At 47.4% G+C, this 19,785-nt stretch overlaps 2 protein-coding genes across 9 annotated transcripts in view; both read left to right on the plus strand.

Annotated features, from left to right (window-relative positions):
• The first annotated feature begins 4,326 nt into the window (after positions 1-4,326).
• On the plus strand, positions 4,327-10,045 carry LOC133353035 (elongation factor 1-alpha, somatic form). 2 transcript variants are annotated; one of them, XM_061569114.1, is made up of 8 exons: positions 4,327-4,427; positions 6,601-6,787; positions 7,318-7,497; positions 7,986-8,282; positions 8,418-8,568; positions 8,677-8,933; positions 9,295-9,529; positions 9,679-10,045. In XM_061569114.1, exons 2-8 carry the CDS (start codon positions 6,644-6,646, stop codon positions 9,804-9,806), a joined length of 1,392 nt encoding a protein of 463 aa, XP_061425098.1. In that variant the 5' UTR covers positions 4,327-4,427; positions 6,601-6,643; the 3' UTR covers positions 9,807-10,045. The 2 variants fall into 2 exon arrangements, with proteins under 2 accessions (XP_061425098.1, XP_061425097.1); XM_061569113.1 differs by having other exon boundaries at positions 4,349-4,481.
• Positions 10,046-14,091: 4,046 nt separating this feature from the next.
• Positions 14,092-19,785, plus strand: part of LOC133352972 (focal adhesion kinase 1-like) — a 73,976-nt gene continuing 68,282 nt past the window's right edge. For 4 of the 7 annotated variants that reach the window (XM_061569012.1, XM_061569018.1, XM_061569014.1 and 1 more), the window contains exon 1: positions 14,092-14,266. The gene's annotated coding sequence lies outside the window, so the exon portion shown is untranslated. The remainder of the gene's footprint in view (positions 14,267-19,785) is intronic. The other 3 variants (XM_061569017.1, XM_061569016.1, XM_061569019.1) reach the window with 2 other exon arrangements.

The raw sequence follows: 19,785 nt of genomic DNA on the forward strand, positions 1-19,785 counted from the left end.
TTCTTCATGGCACATAAGAGGCCAGAGATTAGAGGGAATACGATTCGGTGGGTGCACTTTACACCCTGGAGCTCGGTAAATATTTGTTTTTTATTCACATATGGATAGTTACATAAGAGCAGCTATTGAATAACAGTTATAACACACCACTTAAATAAATAAAATCACGTTTCTAAATAAACTAACAATAACGCTGAAGGATACATTATAAAAGGTTGCTGAACGCTGCATCGCAGTACATAGAGAGAGTGCATCAGAGGTTGAGAGAGCATTTTGAAATTTTGAAAGGGCACATTTGGAATTGTCAGATGACGAGTTTTCCGCGAATCTAAATCCTTGTAAATGCCCATTTTGGAAATCGTGTAAATAATACAGGTGGTTAGCACTTAACGATCTATAGTTGTTTGAATAATACACCCGTAGCTAAGGATCATCAGCAGCCGTATCCATCTCTCACGGTCCTTGAATGCAAGAATCTACCCGGCGTCCGACAAAGCAGATCGAACCGCTCCATCTCAACGCGTGCCCTCCACGTGGACGTCGTAACAGGGCGGGGGCACTGGTTACGTTCTACCGGCATAACTGGTTGTATTGCGAGCAAAGCGCAGCCTTGAGTGCTATTAACTTGTTTGGAACCAGGTGCATACAATTGTGATGGGGGGTGACTGGCTTCGTGATAACAATGCCCACTTGATTGGTGAAATCGGGCATTTTCGTTACGCAGGGTGTGCCCTGGTTAATTGGCTCAGCTGCTGCTGTATAAAGGGGCTGGAGAAGAAAGGCGAGAGGCCGCGTTCGGCGTATTCACACTGCTGGTGGAGGTGGTGCCGACGGTGATGGCGTTGCGAGCCTGTGAGTTTTGGAAACGATGGTGCAAATTTGTTTTGTAGTTAATTCGTTGGAGTTAGAAGAATGGTTTTGCAGACCCGTTGCCAACCCACACCCCCACTGCCTTGCTGTGCAGTTCTTACTCGCCAGCCAAATATCTATTCTAGTGGGAGAGGTGATGGCAGCTATTCTGCCTACAATCACTTTATTAGCTCTTCGCGGAGGATTGCTCAATGGTGTGCAGTCTTTCTGGATTCGATGCAATAACCCAATGTCACGTACACGTGGTGGGCTTGACCGCCACAAAATATAATAACAGCCATTCGGACTTTTTTATTTGCCGTCTCCCATGAACGATTCTTCGGAACTAGATTAATAGGACCATTGGGCATCCATTACTTCGGTTGTGGATGTTTGTGCCGCTGTGGTCTGTTCCAAAAGTGGGGTGATGTGGAAAGGGAATTTAGTGCGGTTGGCCTATAATCGAACAATGAAGCTGGGCAAAATCTAAATACTTGTGGACTTGCCAGCTTGGGTTTAAATGTCTGCACTTGTGTGTCGTTTTCTTTGTTTCCGCAGACGAGGCCCTTTTTGATGAGCACAAAACACACAACGCCACACGCTGCGGTCTTTGTTTCCATAGCGGGAGGTCATGTGGTTCCCCAGGTGGGGCCAGAGTCCCTTGTCACATGGTGGGAGGGGGGGGGGGCACCTGTACAGCACTGGGTGGACCCCCCCTCCCCTACCCCCTGCATTGTTGCTAATTGGATAGGTGCGGAGGTGTGAGCTCAAAATAGGTGGACAAAGAACTGGAAAGGGCCACATGCTGCAATCGAGAGTAGCCCTCTAACCCGAATGGCTAACTACTGTAGCTTCTGTTGGTAACCTTAACCGTCTCACCGTCACCGACTAGCCAACCTGCCGTAACTAACCTTCCTTTCTAGCGCTAACCAAGTACCGTACCCAGTGTTTTGACCGATGTTCCATGTGCAGTATAAACTAGCTGTATCCATCGAGCCATAGCCAACTCGGCAACCAGTCGCTAGCCACCAACCCTCCCCCTCGCTAACTATCCAGCGAGTTCAACCAAGCCACGAGCGGTAGAAGGCAGGGCCTGGTGTGCGTGTTTGATCAAAGTGTGCTTGTGTAACCTTCACCCGCCCCACCCCCACAGTGTAATGTGACTGACGCGGTCCTTTTATAAGCTGTTCATAATCCAGCCTTTTCCGCTTTATAATATTGCAAATGGTTTGTGCGCGCGAAAAAGGGCTCTTGACTTGGGCAGTGGGAGAACATTGGGGCGTGGTTTAAAATAAAAAATCTACCCATTATTATTTTAAAAAAAGACGACATGCAAACGACCTGCAACAGCTGCCCCATGGCCAGCGACAAATATGCAGCCTCGCCTAGAGCCCCCGGAGTGCCGCGCCCACGTGGCCAACAGCTGATCGCAGCGCCACGTGTAGCACGTGGCGGTGTCTGCTCTTGTTCGTGAGTCACCGCTTTCTGATGCTGATGATTCACAGTTTGGGGAGCGACGGTGGAGTGCTCACGATTGCCACTGGTGGCCAGTAACTCCGCGTAGATGCGCGCATTGGAATCGATTCAACATTTCGTTGCCGTAAAGTGGCTTTGTGCGTGTGCCGAGCGACGAACTTTCGTGCACTAACGTGGCCAGAACGGTCAACACTAACAGCCGTTGCGAAGGAAATGAATTAGAAGTGCGTAACGCAGGTTGCTTCCTAATATCGGAAGGCTAAATGCGTGTGGATATGCGGCTTGGTTGCAACTCGTTGACCTGAAACGACCATCGGGCTTGGTAAATCCACTGCTGGATGAGAGGCCTCCAAAAATCGTCGCGAATCAAGAGTTGGCGCATGCGCACGGACCGAGTACATCGTTCCATCTCCCTGCTTAACGTGCCCTTGGGATTCGTTTCCATTCCTAATTGGGCATGACCATTATGTTATCTTCGTCGGGCATGGGGTTCGTCCTCTGCTGGATGAAAGCTCCCTCCCAAGCCGTCGCTATCTTACGGTGCAATGGCTTGGCAACCCTCATCATTGTGTCTTGGCCACCAGCTGTCCCCATGGCTCCTCGCCAAAGGCCCCCTCCACCACCCCCTGTTGTTTCTTCTCTGGTTTGATGTCGTTAACCTGCGGTTATAAGCTTGTTCAATCCACGTTGCTCCGTGTGTCTCCGATGCTTTGAGCAACTTTTCAGTGTTGTCCACTGCTGTGATTTTTTTTTCCTCCCGGTTTGTCGTTCCGACCGATGTGTCTGCAATTGTCTAGCGGATTCCGTTGTTGCATATGATGACCACTGTTTTGCTCCGAGTTTATCCTGTGCCCCATGTTTTGCAGCCACTGAAACGAGTATCTGCTTACAGAATCTCTATACTAGAAGAATCCGTTGAGCTATAAAGCGCTTTTACACACTTGTCCAATAACCTTTCCAGCCGGTCACTCCCACTGGACATTATGACGAGTCAGTCTTCTGAAAATCTTGAAAATAATTCCCATTTGTTTTGAAACTTCTGCTGCAAACGGCGATGTTTCAGCATGGTCCAACTCTTCGGCAATGCAGAGTTTAATTTTACCTTTGGCGTTATCATTAGTTTATTTAGAAACGTGCTTTTAAGTTGCGTGGTGTTCAATAGCTGCCCTCTTGGGTAACTATACATATGTTACTCAACAAATGTATCGTGCCCCAAGGTGTAAAGTGCACACAACGAGTCGTATTCTCTCTAATCTCTGGCCTCATGTGCCATGAAGGACCATTGTCCGAAACGTCGCCTATTATATTCAGAATCGGAACCTTTAACGCGACGAAACATGCTGAGGTTTGATCCTACGGTGTAAACTGATTTCCTGCTCCAAATTCACATTGAGGCAGTACTCATCTCCAGCTTTTGCAGCCCCTTTGCCCAGTGGTGACAATTCCACATTCCTATGGCGCGCGTGTTTGTGTTGAGCGCGGGAATCGGTTAGTCGGTGCATACTTTAAATGACCAAGTAAGCAGACTGCCTTTGAGACGGAGCATAACGAATCCGTCTGTGCAGAAGAGACAGAGGGGGGTGAACGCTGGGAAGAGACGTGGGGTCAGGCCTTCAGCCAGCAGTGGACAGACCATGGCCGGTGATGATGAATTGAGGATGTGAAACCGAAGAATTGGATATTACCACATGGCGATTCGATTCCACGTTGTAGAATCGATTCTGAGACATCGATTCCTATTTTGTACGCGTTTCGTTTGCGATGTCTCTCGGTTCTATATCCTCGCCGTCGAGTTCCGCCGTCTGCTCGGCGGCCATCTCGTGCCTTCCATCCACCTCGATAAATAACCCCATTGGTAATTAATAACCGTTAATTACGAACGAATCGCTAATCGATTCGCTGCGTCCATTTAGTAATCGATCCAGACGGGAGCAGTTTGAAGCGGGGGTGCGGGACGGGTGCGGGTGCGGGTGGGGAGGGGTGGGGGGTGTTGGGGGGGGGGGGGGGTCTTGCGGCAGATGACGTCATTAGCCCCCCCACCGGAGCTTATATAATCACGTGACACTCCGACCGCCTCCCTCTTTCGCTTGTGGCATCTTTAGGTGGGTCTCGTCTCAACGCGGCCCTCCGTCGCTTTTGCCGGCTTCTCGCTTGCGGTAACACAAAGGAATCCGTTTAAGATCTCGCACTTTCTTCGGCCATCCGTTTGGGAAATTGTTTTATTTTGACGCGGGTGATGTTGTAGTGTCGTGCCGCGATGTTAGTTTGCGATATTTTTCGACGCTTTAGTGTGTTATTTGTGTCGCGGTTTTGAGTTGGTTGGGTTTTGTGTGGCAAGGCCCGGATACACTTGTAAAGTCTTTATAGGCCTTGCAACTGTGGTGGTTAGCTATAGAGCGATATATTAATTTCCTTTTCTCGTTTAGTGTTCTCCGGCCTGCACCGTCGTGCTGTAAAGGCGAGTGGTTTAAACTACTTTTGGATTTTGTAATTTTATTTTCAGTTTATTTATTTGGTTACAAAGCAAGGCCCGGCAAAGATGCCGGCGCGCTCAGCCGGTCAGTGACGCAACACCGCGTGTCGTTTTTTCTAGTCTAACTTTTAATCGATTATCTCGGTGTGCAAATTGCTGCTTTGTCGGTATACAATTTAATCGCTTCGTATGCTTTTAATTTAACAAAATTGGAGACCGCGCGGTGGTGAAGGGGGGGTTGAGGCGGAGTGGGTGGAAGTCTTTTTCCACGCTATGGCCGGGGCCTTACCGAGCAGGAGACGACGGGAAAAACGATGGGGGGGCTCCCCTCGGTTTATCGTCGCGGGGGGCGGCCCCCCACGATCTCGAGGGGGTCTCGGCAATGCTAGGAGGGGGCAGTGGGGGGGGGGGTCTGGGCGGGGATGGAGGCTCCACGTAGCGGCGCCATTTTGTCGCGGTGTAACATGGCGGCCCGGCTCCTGTCCACCCACGCCCCCACTGCTCTCTCCACTCGCTTCACTCTCCTCTCTTTTACGGCTCCCTTAATTTGGTTTACTCTGCATTCTTAAACTCTGCTGCGGCTACCACCCCCCCCCCCTCTCCCCGGCTGACGTCTTTACGAATCTCTTGGTTGTTGGTTGTCACGCCTTTGGCCGCTTCGCCCCCCCACACACGGCTCCCTCGTGGTCCTGTTCTGCTTCGCCCCCCCCCCCTCTTCTTCTGCTCGTTACTGGTTCCTCCTTTGCCTCTTGAAAGATCACTCGCGACTCAATTGCCCGACATCTTTACAGATCTCCCTCCCTGCCGGCTCTCTATCCATATGGCTCACCCGGCGTGATCTTGCCGCTCTCATCCGTATGCCCCCCCATCTATGGCTTCACCCTCCTGCCTTTCTGCTAATGATTGTAATATTATGCTAGTTTAGCCGAAATACCGTGCCTAGTTTAGGCGACAATATTGCAGGAAGCTCTTTTGACAATTTTTTTGGTAGTTTGTGGGGGGGGGGGCACTATTGATTGCGTGTATTATCGATTGATTACTTTGACGAGTTTTTTAGGTGTTATTCGCAAACGTAGCGAGTGCTGGAGTCGAGCCCTCTGTCACTGCTGGTTCTTGACGTGCTCACATTTATTATACTTGGGGCGCAATTGTCTCGGCTTGATTCTCCCTTCTCGTCACCCCCCCCCACGACTTTTTAATTGGTTTGGTTCACTGCACTGCTACGTTGTCTTTTTCAAGTCCTTTATTACTCATCCCGCTCACTTTCATCTCTCGTGGGTCTCCCCCACAGCCACTCCTTTCTCTCCCTTGCGTTGGCTTTTTCCCTGGCTCCCCCCCCATAGCACCACTACCCTCATTTCTCTGGGATGCTACATTGGACCTTCCGATGGTTTTCCTAGCCGCTGCTCTTGCTCCAGGGCTTAAATCGTTCCTTTTGCCCAGCCTTTTTTACGCTTCTTACCGCAGTCTCCAGCTTTTTTCTCAAACTTGTCTACCCCTAATTGCTAACGTGGGGAATATGGCTGACGATACAAAGCGTGCCTTTGTTTTATGTGAAACGGCAATTTTTTATGAGAGCAAGTGTTGCAACCATTGCATGTTTGTAGTTGCAGCATGTTTGGAATGGTTGTGAAAATGTGTTGGGTGCTCATGAATTAACATGCTTGTTGCTGGCGTTTCACTTCAGTCATTCAGTAGAAAATCTGTTACATTGAATCCAACTTGCTAATGGCTGCATGTTCTCTGACCCTTTTGTAATGAGGTTTTTGGCTGACGTGCTTTTTTCCTTTTGTCATCAACAGCGTTCACATTTGCTGACGGCCTAGGCAACCACCTCCATCCATCATGGGCAAGGAAAAGATCCACATTAACATCGTCGTCATTGGCCATGTCGACTCTGGGAAATCCACCAGTACCGGCCATCTCATCTACAAGTGTGGCGGCATTGACAAGCGTACCATTGAGAAGTTCGAGAAGGAGGCCGCCGAGGTACGTGACCTGTGCTCCCCTGCTCAGTCGTTGAATGCACACACATTTGTACTCGACCAGTCTTGTTTAAACACGTTCCTTCGGAGTGGGCAGGTCGGAACTTGGTTGGACAGCGCATTCGTGCACGACAGACAAATAATCCCTGGTGGGCAGCGTGGAACCTTTTGTTCCTACCTGTAATATTTTTGTAGGGTAGCTCTTGTGGTGTAATGTTTATTAGCACACTGGATTTGCAATCCATGTTGCCGATTGAGTTATCTCCTGGCTTTAGTTTCAACTTGGCCGTGTTTTTAACAACCACCTGTCCAAACTAATTGGTACACCACAAATCAGCAGGTCGATTGCGCGGTTGCATAAGTGGGTCCTCCCATCTGTCCCAAGATGCCTGGTTAGTGTGGAAGAGCTGGACAAATACGAGGCGTGCTTGAGATTCCTCTTAAGGCCTTTGTCATGTAGTTGGAAGGCTTGCTCCCTTTGTTTTAACATGTTAAGTGTACCTCATCATTTTTTGTGACCTTTGTGTTTTATAGATGGGCAAGGGCTCCTTCAAGTACGCCTGGGTGCTGGACAAGCTGAAGGCCGAGCGTGAGCGTGGTATCACCATCGACATCTCTCTGTGGAAGTTCGAGACCCAGAAGTACTACGTCACCATCATCGACGCTCCTGGCCACAGGGACTTCATCAAGAACATGATCACCGGGACATCGCAGGTAGGGTTGTGACACCAGTGCACAGCCACTCCTTTGCATGAATGTTCACACTTTTTAAACCTTTAATATTCGGTAATTGATGCCCAACGGCCTAACAATCAGCAATATGCCAGGTGTCATCAGGTCTCAAGTTAGAGGGCAGGCTTGAGCCTGTGCTACAATGGGTGACCATGCACAGCATTGAAGGCTGTGGTAGGGTGGTGTGAGCAGCATATGGCAGTGCAGCAAAATCCATTGTACCCGAGATCCCGCGTGCCTTTAAACTGCACTGACCATTGCTGTATAATCGGACAAAAGTTTTGTTGCCAATGTGAGGAGCCCTCATCCAGTAGTGGATTGTCAAAGGACTGTTCAGTCCTAACATTTTTGTGGAAGACTCCTGTAATCAAATGGGTATTGAAACAACATAGGTCTTGAAATATAACCAAGTGTTAATGTTCACATTTTATTGTGCCCTTACCCCCCCCCCTTACCCTTAATTATTTCAGGCTGACTGCGCCGTCTTGATCGTTGCGGCCGGAGTCGGTGAGTTTGAGGCTGGTATCTCAAAGAACGGCCAGACCCGTGAGCACGCCCTGCTTGCCTACACCCTGGGTGTGAAGCAGCTCATCGTCGGCATCAACAAGATGGACTCCACCGAGCCCCCCTACAGCGCCGACCGTTACAACGAGATTGTCAAGGAAGTCGGCACCTACATCAAGAAGATCGGCTACAACCCGGCCGCCGTGGGCTTTGTGCCCATCTCTGGCTGGCATGGAGACAACATGCTGGAAGCCAGCACCAACGTAATTTAATTTCTTCACCTGTCAATTTTCAATTTTGCTTTGTTTTGTACTAAAGGATAGCTGTCCCATTTTTTTCATCGTGGCAGAAGTTTTCAAGAATGTACTCTTACTGTGGTTTTTGTACACCGACAATAGATGCCGTGGTTCAAGGGATGGAAGGTCGAGCGCAAGGATGGCAATGCTTCCGGTGTCACTCTCCTGGAGGCTCTGGATGCCATCCTGCCCCCGAGCCGCCCCACCGACAAGCCCCTTCGCCTGCCCCTCCAGGACGTCTACAAAATTGGCGGTATGTCAATGGTGTTATCTCATGCGGAGGTTGTGCCTGGGGATAATTCAATTAATTTACAATATTTTTCAAATGCTTCGATTTTTAATTCTTTTTTTCCTCCCCCAGGTATTGGCACAGTGCCCGTGGGTCGTGTTGAGACTGGTGTCCTGAAGCCCGGCATGGTGGTGACCTTTGCTCCCGTGAACGTCACCACTGAGGTCAAGTCTGTGGAGATGCACCACGAGGCTCTCACAGAGGCTGTTCCCGGCGACAACGTTGGCTTCAACGTCAAGAACGTGTCCGTCAAGGATGTGCGTCGAGGCAACGTTGCTGGTGACAGCAAGAACGACCCGCCCATGGAGGCTGGTGTCTTCACCGCCCAGGTAAAGCACATGTTCGTCAAAGCCGAGGGTAGATGAACAAGTGCGGTTTTCCCTGTTGTGAACTTAAGTGAATCTCGCTGTCAACTTCTACATTGACCCATCGGCTTTTTTTTCGTCTATACACTGTACCTCTCAGCACATACAATTTTTCCCTAGATTCAGGAATTTCTTCAGCAATTTTTGACGGGTCTTGGGCTTTCCATTAATATGCCACAACCCTTGTATGTATATAGCACTGAGTAACCGAGGGAACAATGCTATGTCTTGTACAATTCTGAGGCAGCTTTGCCGACTCGTTAAATGTATTCGGCATGTGTGGAATGCGAAAGATAATGAACATCTTGTTACTCTTTTTGTGCAGGTGATTGTGCTGAACCACCCTGGCCAGATCAACGCCGGCTACTCGCCTGTGGTTGACTGCCACACTGCCCACATTGCTTGCAAGTTCGCTGAACTGAAGGAGAAGATCGACCGTCGTTCGGGCAAGAAGCTTGAGGACAACCCCAAGTTCCTGAAGTCTGGGGATGCTGCCATGGTTGACATGGTTCCTGGCAAGCCCATGTGCGTGGAGAGCTTCTCCGACTACCCACCCCTGGGTAAGTAGTCTTGAGAGATGACTAAGAGTTATTCCAAGTTGATTATGAACGTACATTTTAAATGCTTTACGGTTTATGCGTAACATTTCAGTGGTTGCCTCTGTTATGATGCAGGCACATTGACGATTTTTTTGCATTTTTTCTTCCAGGACGCTTTGCCGTGCGTGACATGAGGCAGACGGTGGCTGTTGGTGTCATCAAGGCCGTCGAGAAGAAGGCTGCAACAACTGGGAAGGTCACAAAGTCTGCCCAGAAGGCCACCGGCAAAGCGAAATGAATCGCCTGTCAATCCACCCAAGATGTCACCAGAAGAGGACCATCGTCTTTCATTACCTTCAGCGGACCACCATCTTTGTGCTTAATGCAAGCGCTTTTAATTTCTTTGAGTAACCTGCACAGTTTATTAGTTGCTGAAAAGATGATGTTGATCAAAATGCAGTGGAAACATCACAGAAGGAAAAGATTGTCCAGCATTTGTGACGCACATTAAAGTAATAAACATTGCAGTTGAACGTGTCTTTTGTTGCTGTGTGGTGTTAAATGCTGCCAGGAAACTGGTCTTGTAGATTATTTGCTTCATTAAAATGTACTTGAGTGGGATTGGCATGTGAGGTCAGAGTTTAAAACTTCAGCCCATAGCCAGGTTGCAACAAGGGAGTTCGATTTTTTTGCATATGGTCATTGGTCTGCCAATTTTTCAAGCATGTGTATGGGGGTGTCCTTGGGAAATAGTTACCGTAGTGCGGAGTTTGAAGTTTTTGTAATTGTATAGAGTACGGTTTAAGGGTTAAACAATGGGCTTTTGTGAAAGCGCCAATTCAAGCAGACAGCAAGTTGTACGGATCCTGCACTTTGAGGCCTGGAACCAATCAAGTTTTTGCTCTTTATGGCGTGTACATGCACCTCATCGGAATGGGAAGGTTAATTTAATTTTGCAGTCATCCATATAGCCATTGTAGGTGCTTTTATTCAGTGACAACCCCGAAATGGTTGGCCCGCAATTGGGTTCTTAATGCTGTTCACAAACTCTCCACAGGGGTGCGCTATCACCATAGGAATCGCAATCCCCACTGCCAGACCTGGTGAGGGGAGACGATGTGCATTGGGCAAGGGATTCTATAACAATTCATCCAGTCGGGTGTAATATTGCCCACGGCCCTCCATGGATACTAATGCAAGATTTTACATCAGATTCCAAGGCTGCATCAAACGAAGTTGTGCACAACTTTTGCTAGTCCAAATCTTCAGGGACAGTTTGCTTCTGTCCAACGTTTCCCTAATTGCCATGAGTTGCGTTTGTGCTAAGACGTTGACGTCCTAGGGAACTTCAAACTACTGACCATTGGTTCAATCTTCCCCCTTAGTGTTGGTTAGTCCATTCGGCAGAGTATTAACAATAGATTCTTAAGTTTGTAATTCGACGTTCTTATTCACCACCCCCCACCGCTCTAACCCAGAAAGGTCGAGTGCTCATACCGTGTTAAATGTGCATGCTTATTGATTTGCCCAAAGGTCTTTCGTGGTCCAATATGCGCCGTGTGCTCCTTTATAATATTCCGTGGTCTTAAACTGACGAGGTGGGAGACCCAGACTTTCCCCTTTTACTGTAGGAGTCCTTGTACAACACTCCATACAACTGCGTGATTAGCGTTGCCTCCGTTTCTCTTATGCACGTTGAGCTGCAGAAAAGTCCACAATCGACGTAAAAGATCCTATTTGTTTAGCATTTCATAACTGGTAAGTTGACTATTGACTGCCCCCCCCACCCCTGAATTTGATATGCCCCCCCCCCCCCCCCTTTAAACAAAACGCTAGAGGGTTGACCAGGCGGCATTTACTTTATTAAACTGCTTAAATCAATTCCGTGTTCTTGTTAAGACTTGTGTGTTTCCCCTATCTTGATATTCGATCTGCATCCACGCTTTGCTAACCTGCATAGATATTACGCAATCGTTACTATTAGGTAACTTCATGTGCCGTTTACAAAACTGCTCGTAAACAACCTTAAACATTTGTTTATTATTAGACCCCTCTGTGTCAAGTGCAGTCTCCAACTTTCATTATACACACTGGCATTTATTCATGTGCTATGAAGAAGGAATACTGCCTAAAACGTCACCTGTTACTTTAAATTTAAGGCAATGCTATTGACAACGGAGCTTATGTTTATTATTTCCAGTCTTTTTGGCACAATCTACATCCACATTTTCCCACCCTTGTTCAGATGCTGCCTTGGCTTTCACTGCTTGATATCAGCTGCATCCTCTCCAGATCTAATGGCCACCGTCTTTCCCTGCAATTGAAATGCCCTCTCTGTACGGTGTTCCAGTGCTCGTGATACTCTTAGAATACAAATTGAATGGTTCCTGTGACATCGCACAACCTGGTCTGATGTTTCGTTGTGAATTCTCACGACCCAGTGAACGTGGGACGTTTGGTCAACATTGGTTCAACGTTTCCAACCACATGCCAAGATTGGCATGTTTACTTGGTTTCAGTACAAGTTCCTCCGCCCAAGGTTTTTCTCATTCTCTTAGGTTTTTTTCGGTAAAGTCACGTAGGTAAAAATAAATAAAATAGAAATAAAATAATAAATCACATGATTTATTTTATTGATATTGGTTGAAATATTTTAATTATTTATTTTTATCTCATTTTTTTTATTTTGTTTATATTATTATTTTAACCTACGTGACTTTACCGAAAAAACCTAAGAGTGAATCCTTGCAGTCATGAAAGCTTCAAAGGTAGTCTTTCTCATTATACCATCATTCGGCCTATTAAGCTTCTAACCGTGTATTCTATCAATCTAATGCTTTCTCAAAATTAAAATGATAACTTGCACATTTCATACACCATTCGCAGATCACTCAAGGCAACATGGCTTAATTTTTTGCTGTTTTCATTCCGAACGAAGCCCCTCTACTCCTGATGAAACTTAGAATGGCAAAATAAAAAGTGGCTTGCAGCGCTGCAATTACAGTCCTTGCTCACCGTTGCTGGGGGAAGAGCCTCCACTGTCCTAGCTTAAAACACAATAAATACCAAACATTCTTGGCTGTTAACTTTTGGAAGCTGGCACTTTTCTGTTGCTCGTTATTGCGCGGAATGCGGTGCAGCGACATCGCGGCAACCTTGAGGCCACTGAGCCCTTAAGTAATTTCTCCTGCACAGTATCCACGCCGCAGCCTGTGTTCCATGGGTTTGAGATGCGTCGTCGTAACCCTGACCCATAATACAAGTGTAGCATAAATAGAATCAAGGGATTTTGCAGATGGTATGCTTAATAATTAGATAATAAATTGAGTTAACACGTAGCTCGTTGCAGTCATGGCAAGAACGACATTGTTTGGGTTAGACCATGATTGTCGTGAAACCTTCCAGCATCCGACATTGCAAAACTTACCGTTAAGTTTAAAAGATAATTGACACGTTATATGCTTGTATACACACTACAATTTTGTTGTAGATGTTGGGTGGTGGAGGGTTTTGCGACATAGACTGGCAATATCATGACTTGGCCGAACCCAAAAGTCGTGTCACAGATGAACTAAATATTAAACCAATTCATTGGTGATATTTCGTTGGCAGAGTGCACGAACAGCAGATTTGAATTTAGATTTAACACTCATTGCTTTCGAACAGATTGCTGTATTTAATTTGTTGTCCTTCACGACAAACCCTCAACGCATTTGAGTTTGGGAGCCTAAAGCTAACATCACATGGGGGTCCAGGTTAGTTGGCATCTAACATCACATGGGGGCCCTGGTTAGTTGTAATCTTACATCACATGGCGGCCCTGGTTAGTTGACATCTAACATCTCATGGGGGGGCTGGTTAATTGGAATCTAACATCACATGGAGGCCTGGTTAATTGGCATGTAATGATGACGAGATTTTGAAAGGCAAATATTCTGGTAGGAACCACCTGGTTCCACCAGCCCACAGGGGATTATTGTGTCCTTCCGTCAGTCGTGCATCCAAAAATGGGAGGGGTGGGGCTGGGTGGAGAGGGGAGGGCGAGGAGGAGGTGGGTAGGGAGGGTGGGGAGGGGCTGGGAGGGTGGGGCTGGGTGGGGGGTGGGAGGGGTGGGGCTGGATGGGGGGGGGGGCTGCTCACCCCGTGGTGCCCTTATAAAACTCAACGTTTAACCTGCTCACACCGGCTTGTGCACGCCCTCACAGTCGGCCATATTTTGCGGAATACACCACGCCGCCGTCGACCCTGCAGGCCATTGACCGAGCAACCCAACGTGTTCCTCCTACCAGCTCCCTCCGCAGGGACAACGTGTTTACACGTCGCCATGCCGGCAGGAGGCACTGTGGCTCGACTCGACCCATCTCGCTCGTGCTGCGGTCACGTGGTCCGGGAAGGGGGGCGGGGGGCGGGGGGGAAGGGGGAAGGGGGCGGGGGGAAAGGGGGGGGTGGAGGCGGCGTTCATGGCAACGCGGTTGCTAGGCGGCGCGGTGACGTCACGCCGACCGCGCGGGGGCCGCCGGGAGTGCTGGTTGCGGCCATCTTGGATCGGGTTGTGGGGGGGTGCTCGCATTGAGAGACGCGGCGGGTCGGGGAGCAGCGGCGAGTGGAGCGCGGGGAGCACACGGAGCTCGCAGGGAGACAAAGACGGACGGGAGGGGGTGGGAGGAGGGTGTTGAGAGAGAGAGAGCACACGACGAACGGCGGTGGCGGTGGGAGGTGGTTGCCGGTGGCGCTCGGCACTGCTGCTTCATCAGAAGGGTGAGAAGGAAGACCGCGTTCTCGCTCGGACACAATGCCCGTTACCGTCACCATCGCTAATGCTACGAGAGGTGGGGGGGAGCTCGTAGAGATTGCTACGTTGCTGACAGGACGACCTTCCTTGCACAGCAGAGCAAACGGCAACAGCAGGCACCCGCTGTTGATTATTGGCCCGTGGGGGATGAACGCGGCGGCACAAAGGCGACTGACGGTGGCTGTGACAGTGACAGGTCCCCAGTGTTTGTTGTGCCCTCCTCCCGACCGGCGCAAGATGCCAGTGCACGCTATCTACAGGCTTGCGTACGATGGCCAGTGTGTGCAGGGTGTCTGGATGTTGTCGCCACGAAGAGAGTGCTTCAAGAGAGAGTGAGTGAGTGTGGCTTTGCTATTTCTTCTCCGTTGAAGGAACGCAGCTTGCAGTGGTTTTACTCTGGGGTCACAGTCTCACTGATGTGGCTTGTCTTGAATATGTACGTATGTCGGGAAGCCTACGTATCTTGATGTAATGTGTATATAGTCAGGGTTATGTGGCTACAATCAGACTGATGTGGCTTGTCTTGAATGTGTACGTATGTCGGGAAGCCTACGTATATTGATGTAATGTGCATATAGTCAGGGTTATGTGGCTACAATCAGACGGCTGTGGCTTGTATTGAATGTGTACGTATGTCGGGAAGCCTACGTATATTGATGTAATGTGTATATAGTCAGGGTTATGTGGCTACAGTCAGACGGCTGTGGCTTGTATTGAATGTGTACGTATGTCGGGAAGCCTATGTATCTTGGTGTAATGTGTATATAGTCAGGGTTATGTGGCTACAATCAGACTGATGTGGCTTGTCTTGAATGTGTACGTATGTCGAGGGGCCTACGTATCTTGATGAGCATGTGTATGTATATGGCTTTACTGTATGGTGTATATAGTAAGGGTTATGTGACGGCTGTGGCTTGTCGTTCATGTGTCTATAATGTACGGATCTATTCATATGCGTCCCTCTGGGTTTGCCATGTGGTCCATAGTTTGGGTTGAATGGCCATAATCGCACTGCTGCGGTTTGTGTTTAGTTGTGCCACATTAAGCTGTCTGCTTGAACAGGTTTGAGCTCCAGCGGTTTGTATTCGTGAGAAATTAAGTGTAAAGCAACCCGGGGAAGAGGTGTGTGGTTGTGGGTCACCGTTTGCAATGTTTGTGATAACACGCCTGCGGTCTTGCATGAATGGGTTTGGTTGCAGTTGAAAATGTTGATTTCGACAAACCGGGCGCTCAGGCACGCAGGAAAGTGAAAGCCGCTTTAGTGAAACCGATTTATTCATGGGAGAAAAGCCGGTTTATATAAGGGCTGGGTGTTACGTTAAGTAAGGAAAGTTAACCATATTCATATTCTTGGTTCTTTCGGTAAAGTCACGTAGAAGGGAAATAATAAAATAATAAAATATTAAACAATAAAAAATTCTCACGACGTTTCGACTGCAACACAAGCAATCATCATCAGGTGTGAAATCCACAGCAAGAAAATTTGATGATGATTGCTTGTGTTGCAATCGAAACGTCGTGAGAATGTTTATTGTTTTATATATTTATTATTTACCTTCTACGTGACTTTACCGAAAGAACCAAGAATATGAATCTCTGCAGTCACGAAAGCTTTAAATCGTAAGTTAACCAGTTTATTGTTGCGATCGATTTCACGAAACGTGTATTAATCGTCGTCTCCATTTACGCAAAGGAAGCCAAGTCGAGTTAGTGCAAACGATGTAATTAAACCCCTTTTATAATAACGGGCTTATCTAATGAAATAAAGTAAACTGCTTGATTACATCCAGTTTAACAAATCACGTGTTTATTGCATTAAAACGTAAGCCATGTTTTCAAAGCTGTTGTGTTATATGCTTATTCGGAAAGGGCAGATGTAATTTCTATTGATTCTAGTTTGTGCAATTTACATGCGTGAAAGGTACACCTGTAAGGTTTTGACTTGATGTGATACATTGCATTGCAGCACCAATATATTTTCGTCCGATACCTTGAAATCCCAGTGGTTAGTTGGCGTAAACTGGCTAAAGTTGACGCGATTATTTCGCATAGTTTCTAATTAGTCTGTGTAATTTGAGAGCTATACTTAACGTGTTTAATGCAACCGAACGCGGGTGTCTAAATGCACTTTCGCGTCAATAGGCATATGTGCAAAGCATGTCTACGAAAGGTTTGATTACCGATCGCGGCTAATAGCATTAGCGAATGATATCTAAACTTGACCTGGGCATCCTCGAGGTTCTACGTATATGTGTTCAACTTCTTTCGTTACCGTACGTAGCGATCCGTGGCTAATCGGAGATGCGAGGGGAAGCACGGCAAGGTTGATTAAGCCATAATAGAGTTGTTTTTGGTGTTAGATCGTGTACGTATATAAATGTGTTATTAAACCCGCCACTAAGGTTGATTTAGCCCTGTACTATTGGGCCAGCACCGGTGTTGCAATCACAAATACCTGGGAGACAAAGATACTGTCCACACCCCCACCACCATCATAAGTTATCACGAATTGGCACTTGCCCCAACAGTTTGTGTTTAGATTATTTGGCTGCTTTACATTTCCACATGATAAACCACGTCGCTGATCTATAATTTGTGGCCTAGTTGCTTCTGAAAACGAACTAACAGGTCAGTGGACTTTACCTGGTAAAATAAAAACAGTTTTTATATATAGTATTTATTTGTGATTAGCTTACCTTACTTTGCACTCCTATCGGTTTTTTTGTATTGTTTGTTGTAACTTTCTGACTGGACATCTGTGAAAAAAAGCTGAATGACTCATCGGGTTTCTCCAGGATAAACAAGGATTCTGTATGTGTATGTACCTGGTCATACACCTGTCCATCCATTGCCTTGATCGTGCAATGCTCGTCTGCTACAGCTTTGTCCAGATACTATATGCTAGGCACAATTCAGCTGTTGGTGAATGTTTCTTGTCCAATATTTGAGGGAAATGTAAGTGTCCATCACCGACATTGGGGAAATATCTCCGAGGTGATGTGCTTTGGCTTTCTCGTCACAACGTGGGTCTGGCCCATTGTGCCGTGTGACAGGGGCAGTGCGTAATTGAGTAAGATGCAGACTGGCAGCAGTCACATGCATGCATAATCCCACAAACACCATTCTGTGTCAAAGAAATATAATCTTTTCTACGGCTGGGTGAATAGCAGCTGAAAGTCTTTGACCACAAAGGCGAAGTCAGGAAATGGCTTCAGTTGATGTGCAGTGAATTGCTTCAGTGGTTCACTGTGTGGTCTACGCTCTGGTCGGTGTTTCCGCAATTGCACCAACTTCTTCTTTTGAATTTCCTCTTTCGAAGGCAGTAGGTGTATCCGCTATGAGGCAGGCGGCTTCGATTTAAAGCGAACCATCGCTTTCGAGGTAGATCCAATCCCGGTGGTTCTTCCATGGGATCAGGTGCTTGTTTGGGATGTTCGTGTACACCTACATCCGTTGACGTTTCACTAAAGGGAAAAATATAATTAACAGAATGCGTAGCAGTTGGTGGGCGCGTGAGATCATCGTTTAATCGGGTTTCAAACAATGAGTGGTGCGAGCCCGACATATGGACAACGATTAGAGGGGGGTTCAGACATTGGGCACGGGAGGAGACGAGAGAGGCACAACCTCTCCCCCTCCTCGCAGCGATGGGGGTAGGTCGAGAGGGAAAGCATTGCCTCTCGGACACGTCTGCGTTGCCGTGCTGGAGGGGAATGATGTCCCATTGAAGCAGGGAGTACAGAAGTCGTCACTTTCTAAAAATGAAACTGGAGACCGGGAGGGAGAGGGGGCGAGTTGGGGGGGGTGCTGTGAGGCGTATTGTTGGGATGCTTTGTGCGCCTCGCTATGGCTGCAGGGAACGTGATGACACAATGTGACACTCGCTTATTAGCGGTCGCAGTAGTGCAGCACAAAAGCCTTAGCAAGTGTGAGTTTCTTGTCTCTGGAACGCCTCGTACTGCATGCAGGGTGTTCACTTGGCCCCAGTGTGACTCATTTCCATGAGTCTGCGACAAAACTCACCCACAGCTCATCAGACCAAAGTCATTTTGTCGGTAAATTCCCGGACATTGCTGTCGAACTCTGGAAACTTGATAGCATTATTAGCTGTGGAACTACAAGCATAGTTTCTGAATAGTTAGACACTTTTTAAAATCTGTATTTTAAAGCAAACATTTACCAAATATTTATAAATCTATTCACACGGAGGTCAACTTTGGGGTGAGCCTTACTTTTCCAGAATGTCTTATAATCTGGAGAATATGGTACACCTACTCCTACCATAGCCTATGTGGGTTCTTTGCATTTGTGGGGTCTCAAAATGGTGCTTTTAACGCTGCCTCAGGGCCAACAAAAATCAATCGGCATCTGACACAGGGAAGAGGCTCCGGTATTGCCGTACTCTGCTCTGGACTTTTTGTATAGTGTGTTAACCATTAAGCAAGTGAGACATTTTACAACTTAAAGCCTTGCACCATCTGTACCGACAGTGCCAAGGCTTTTGACTTCATGCTTATATTGGTTCTCCTCCAATTCCTGTTAAACACATACAACTTAAGGCACTTCGCAGTTCCTTACCATAGAGCTGTGTACAATGCAAGGTGGCTTTTTTATTTGACTTAATGAAGATTAATGATGGCCTGTATATAGACCACCAGCAAGTATATAACAAAAAATGTGGTTTAGGTTAATCGGGCCAATTTTTAATCTTTTGCAAAAATAATCACCCTATATAAATCATTAGCATGTCCAATATAAATCATTGGAATATAACGTGGCTTTCTATAGAATGTTGTTTCTCTTTCTTTTGGGTGGTGGAGCAGTGGTGCAGTGAATTAGCACACTGCTCTGTTAACCTGACCACCCGAGTTTGATTCCTGCCCATGGCTAATATTCGTGGCGGGTGATATCTGAACGAATTCTGGGCCTCCTTTCACCAAGCTGGTGTCACCAGCACGGGAGAGAATGGTAAAACATCCTGGGTTGTTTTTTTGTACATTTCCGTCTGAAAAACACAACACCTCAGCCGAGTCATCTTCATTATCAGCCATGGTCGAGCCACTGGATGAAGGCCTCCACAAGCCGCCACCATGGCTCATGATCCAGTGATGTAACATTCCACTGAGAATCTGTACACGAGCAGACTTCATTGTTCAAACTTTTCGGTGGACCTATGCCCCTCCTAAACTAGTTCCATTCCTTGGCTGCCATTCCATCCTTTTATTCTCGACTGTCAGTCATCATGCTTGTACATAACAGTGTAGTAGTTATTTCCTAAACATGTGCAAGCATGCTGATTCTCAACATGGAGAGGGTGGTAATGTCTGGTGGTGCAATGATAACCAGTGTGACGTAAACATCGGTGCGGCTTCTCTGCCGGCGGATGAGATGCAAAACAAATTCTCACTTAACGCTTCTCGGAAAACATTTGAGTGAGAGTGTTGGACCCACACTGCTGTCTTTCGCAGCTCTGTAACAACCGTGC

Source organism: Lethenteron reissneri, chromosome 42 (genome assembly GCF_015708825.2).
Source record: "Lethenteron reissneri isolate LAM-NWPU_2019-01 chromosome 42, ASM1570882v1, whole genome shotgun sequence".
Lineage (NCBI taxonomy): Eukaryota > Metazoa > Chordata > Hyperoartia > Petromyzontiformes > Petromyzontidae > Lethenteron > Lethenteron reissneri.

What these genes read in the sequence shown, in the direction of transcription:
- LOC133353035 (XM_061569114.1), top strand. Translation starts at nt 6,644, where the DNA reads ATGGGCAAGGAAAAGATCCACATTAACATCGTCGTCATTGGCCATGTC. An exon ending in TGCTGGAAGCCAGCACCAAC is followed by an intron (nt 8,283 to 8,417) that starts GTAATTTAATTT and finishes CACCGACAATAG; the next exon opens with ATGCCGTGGTTCAAGGGATG. An exon ending in GGACGTCTACAAAATTGGCG is followed by an intron (nt 8,569 to 8,676) that starts GTATGTCAATGG and finishes TTCCTCCCCCAG; the next exon opens with GTATTGGCACAGTGCCCGTG.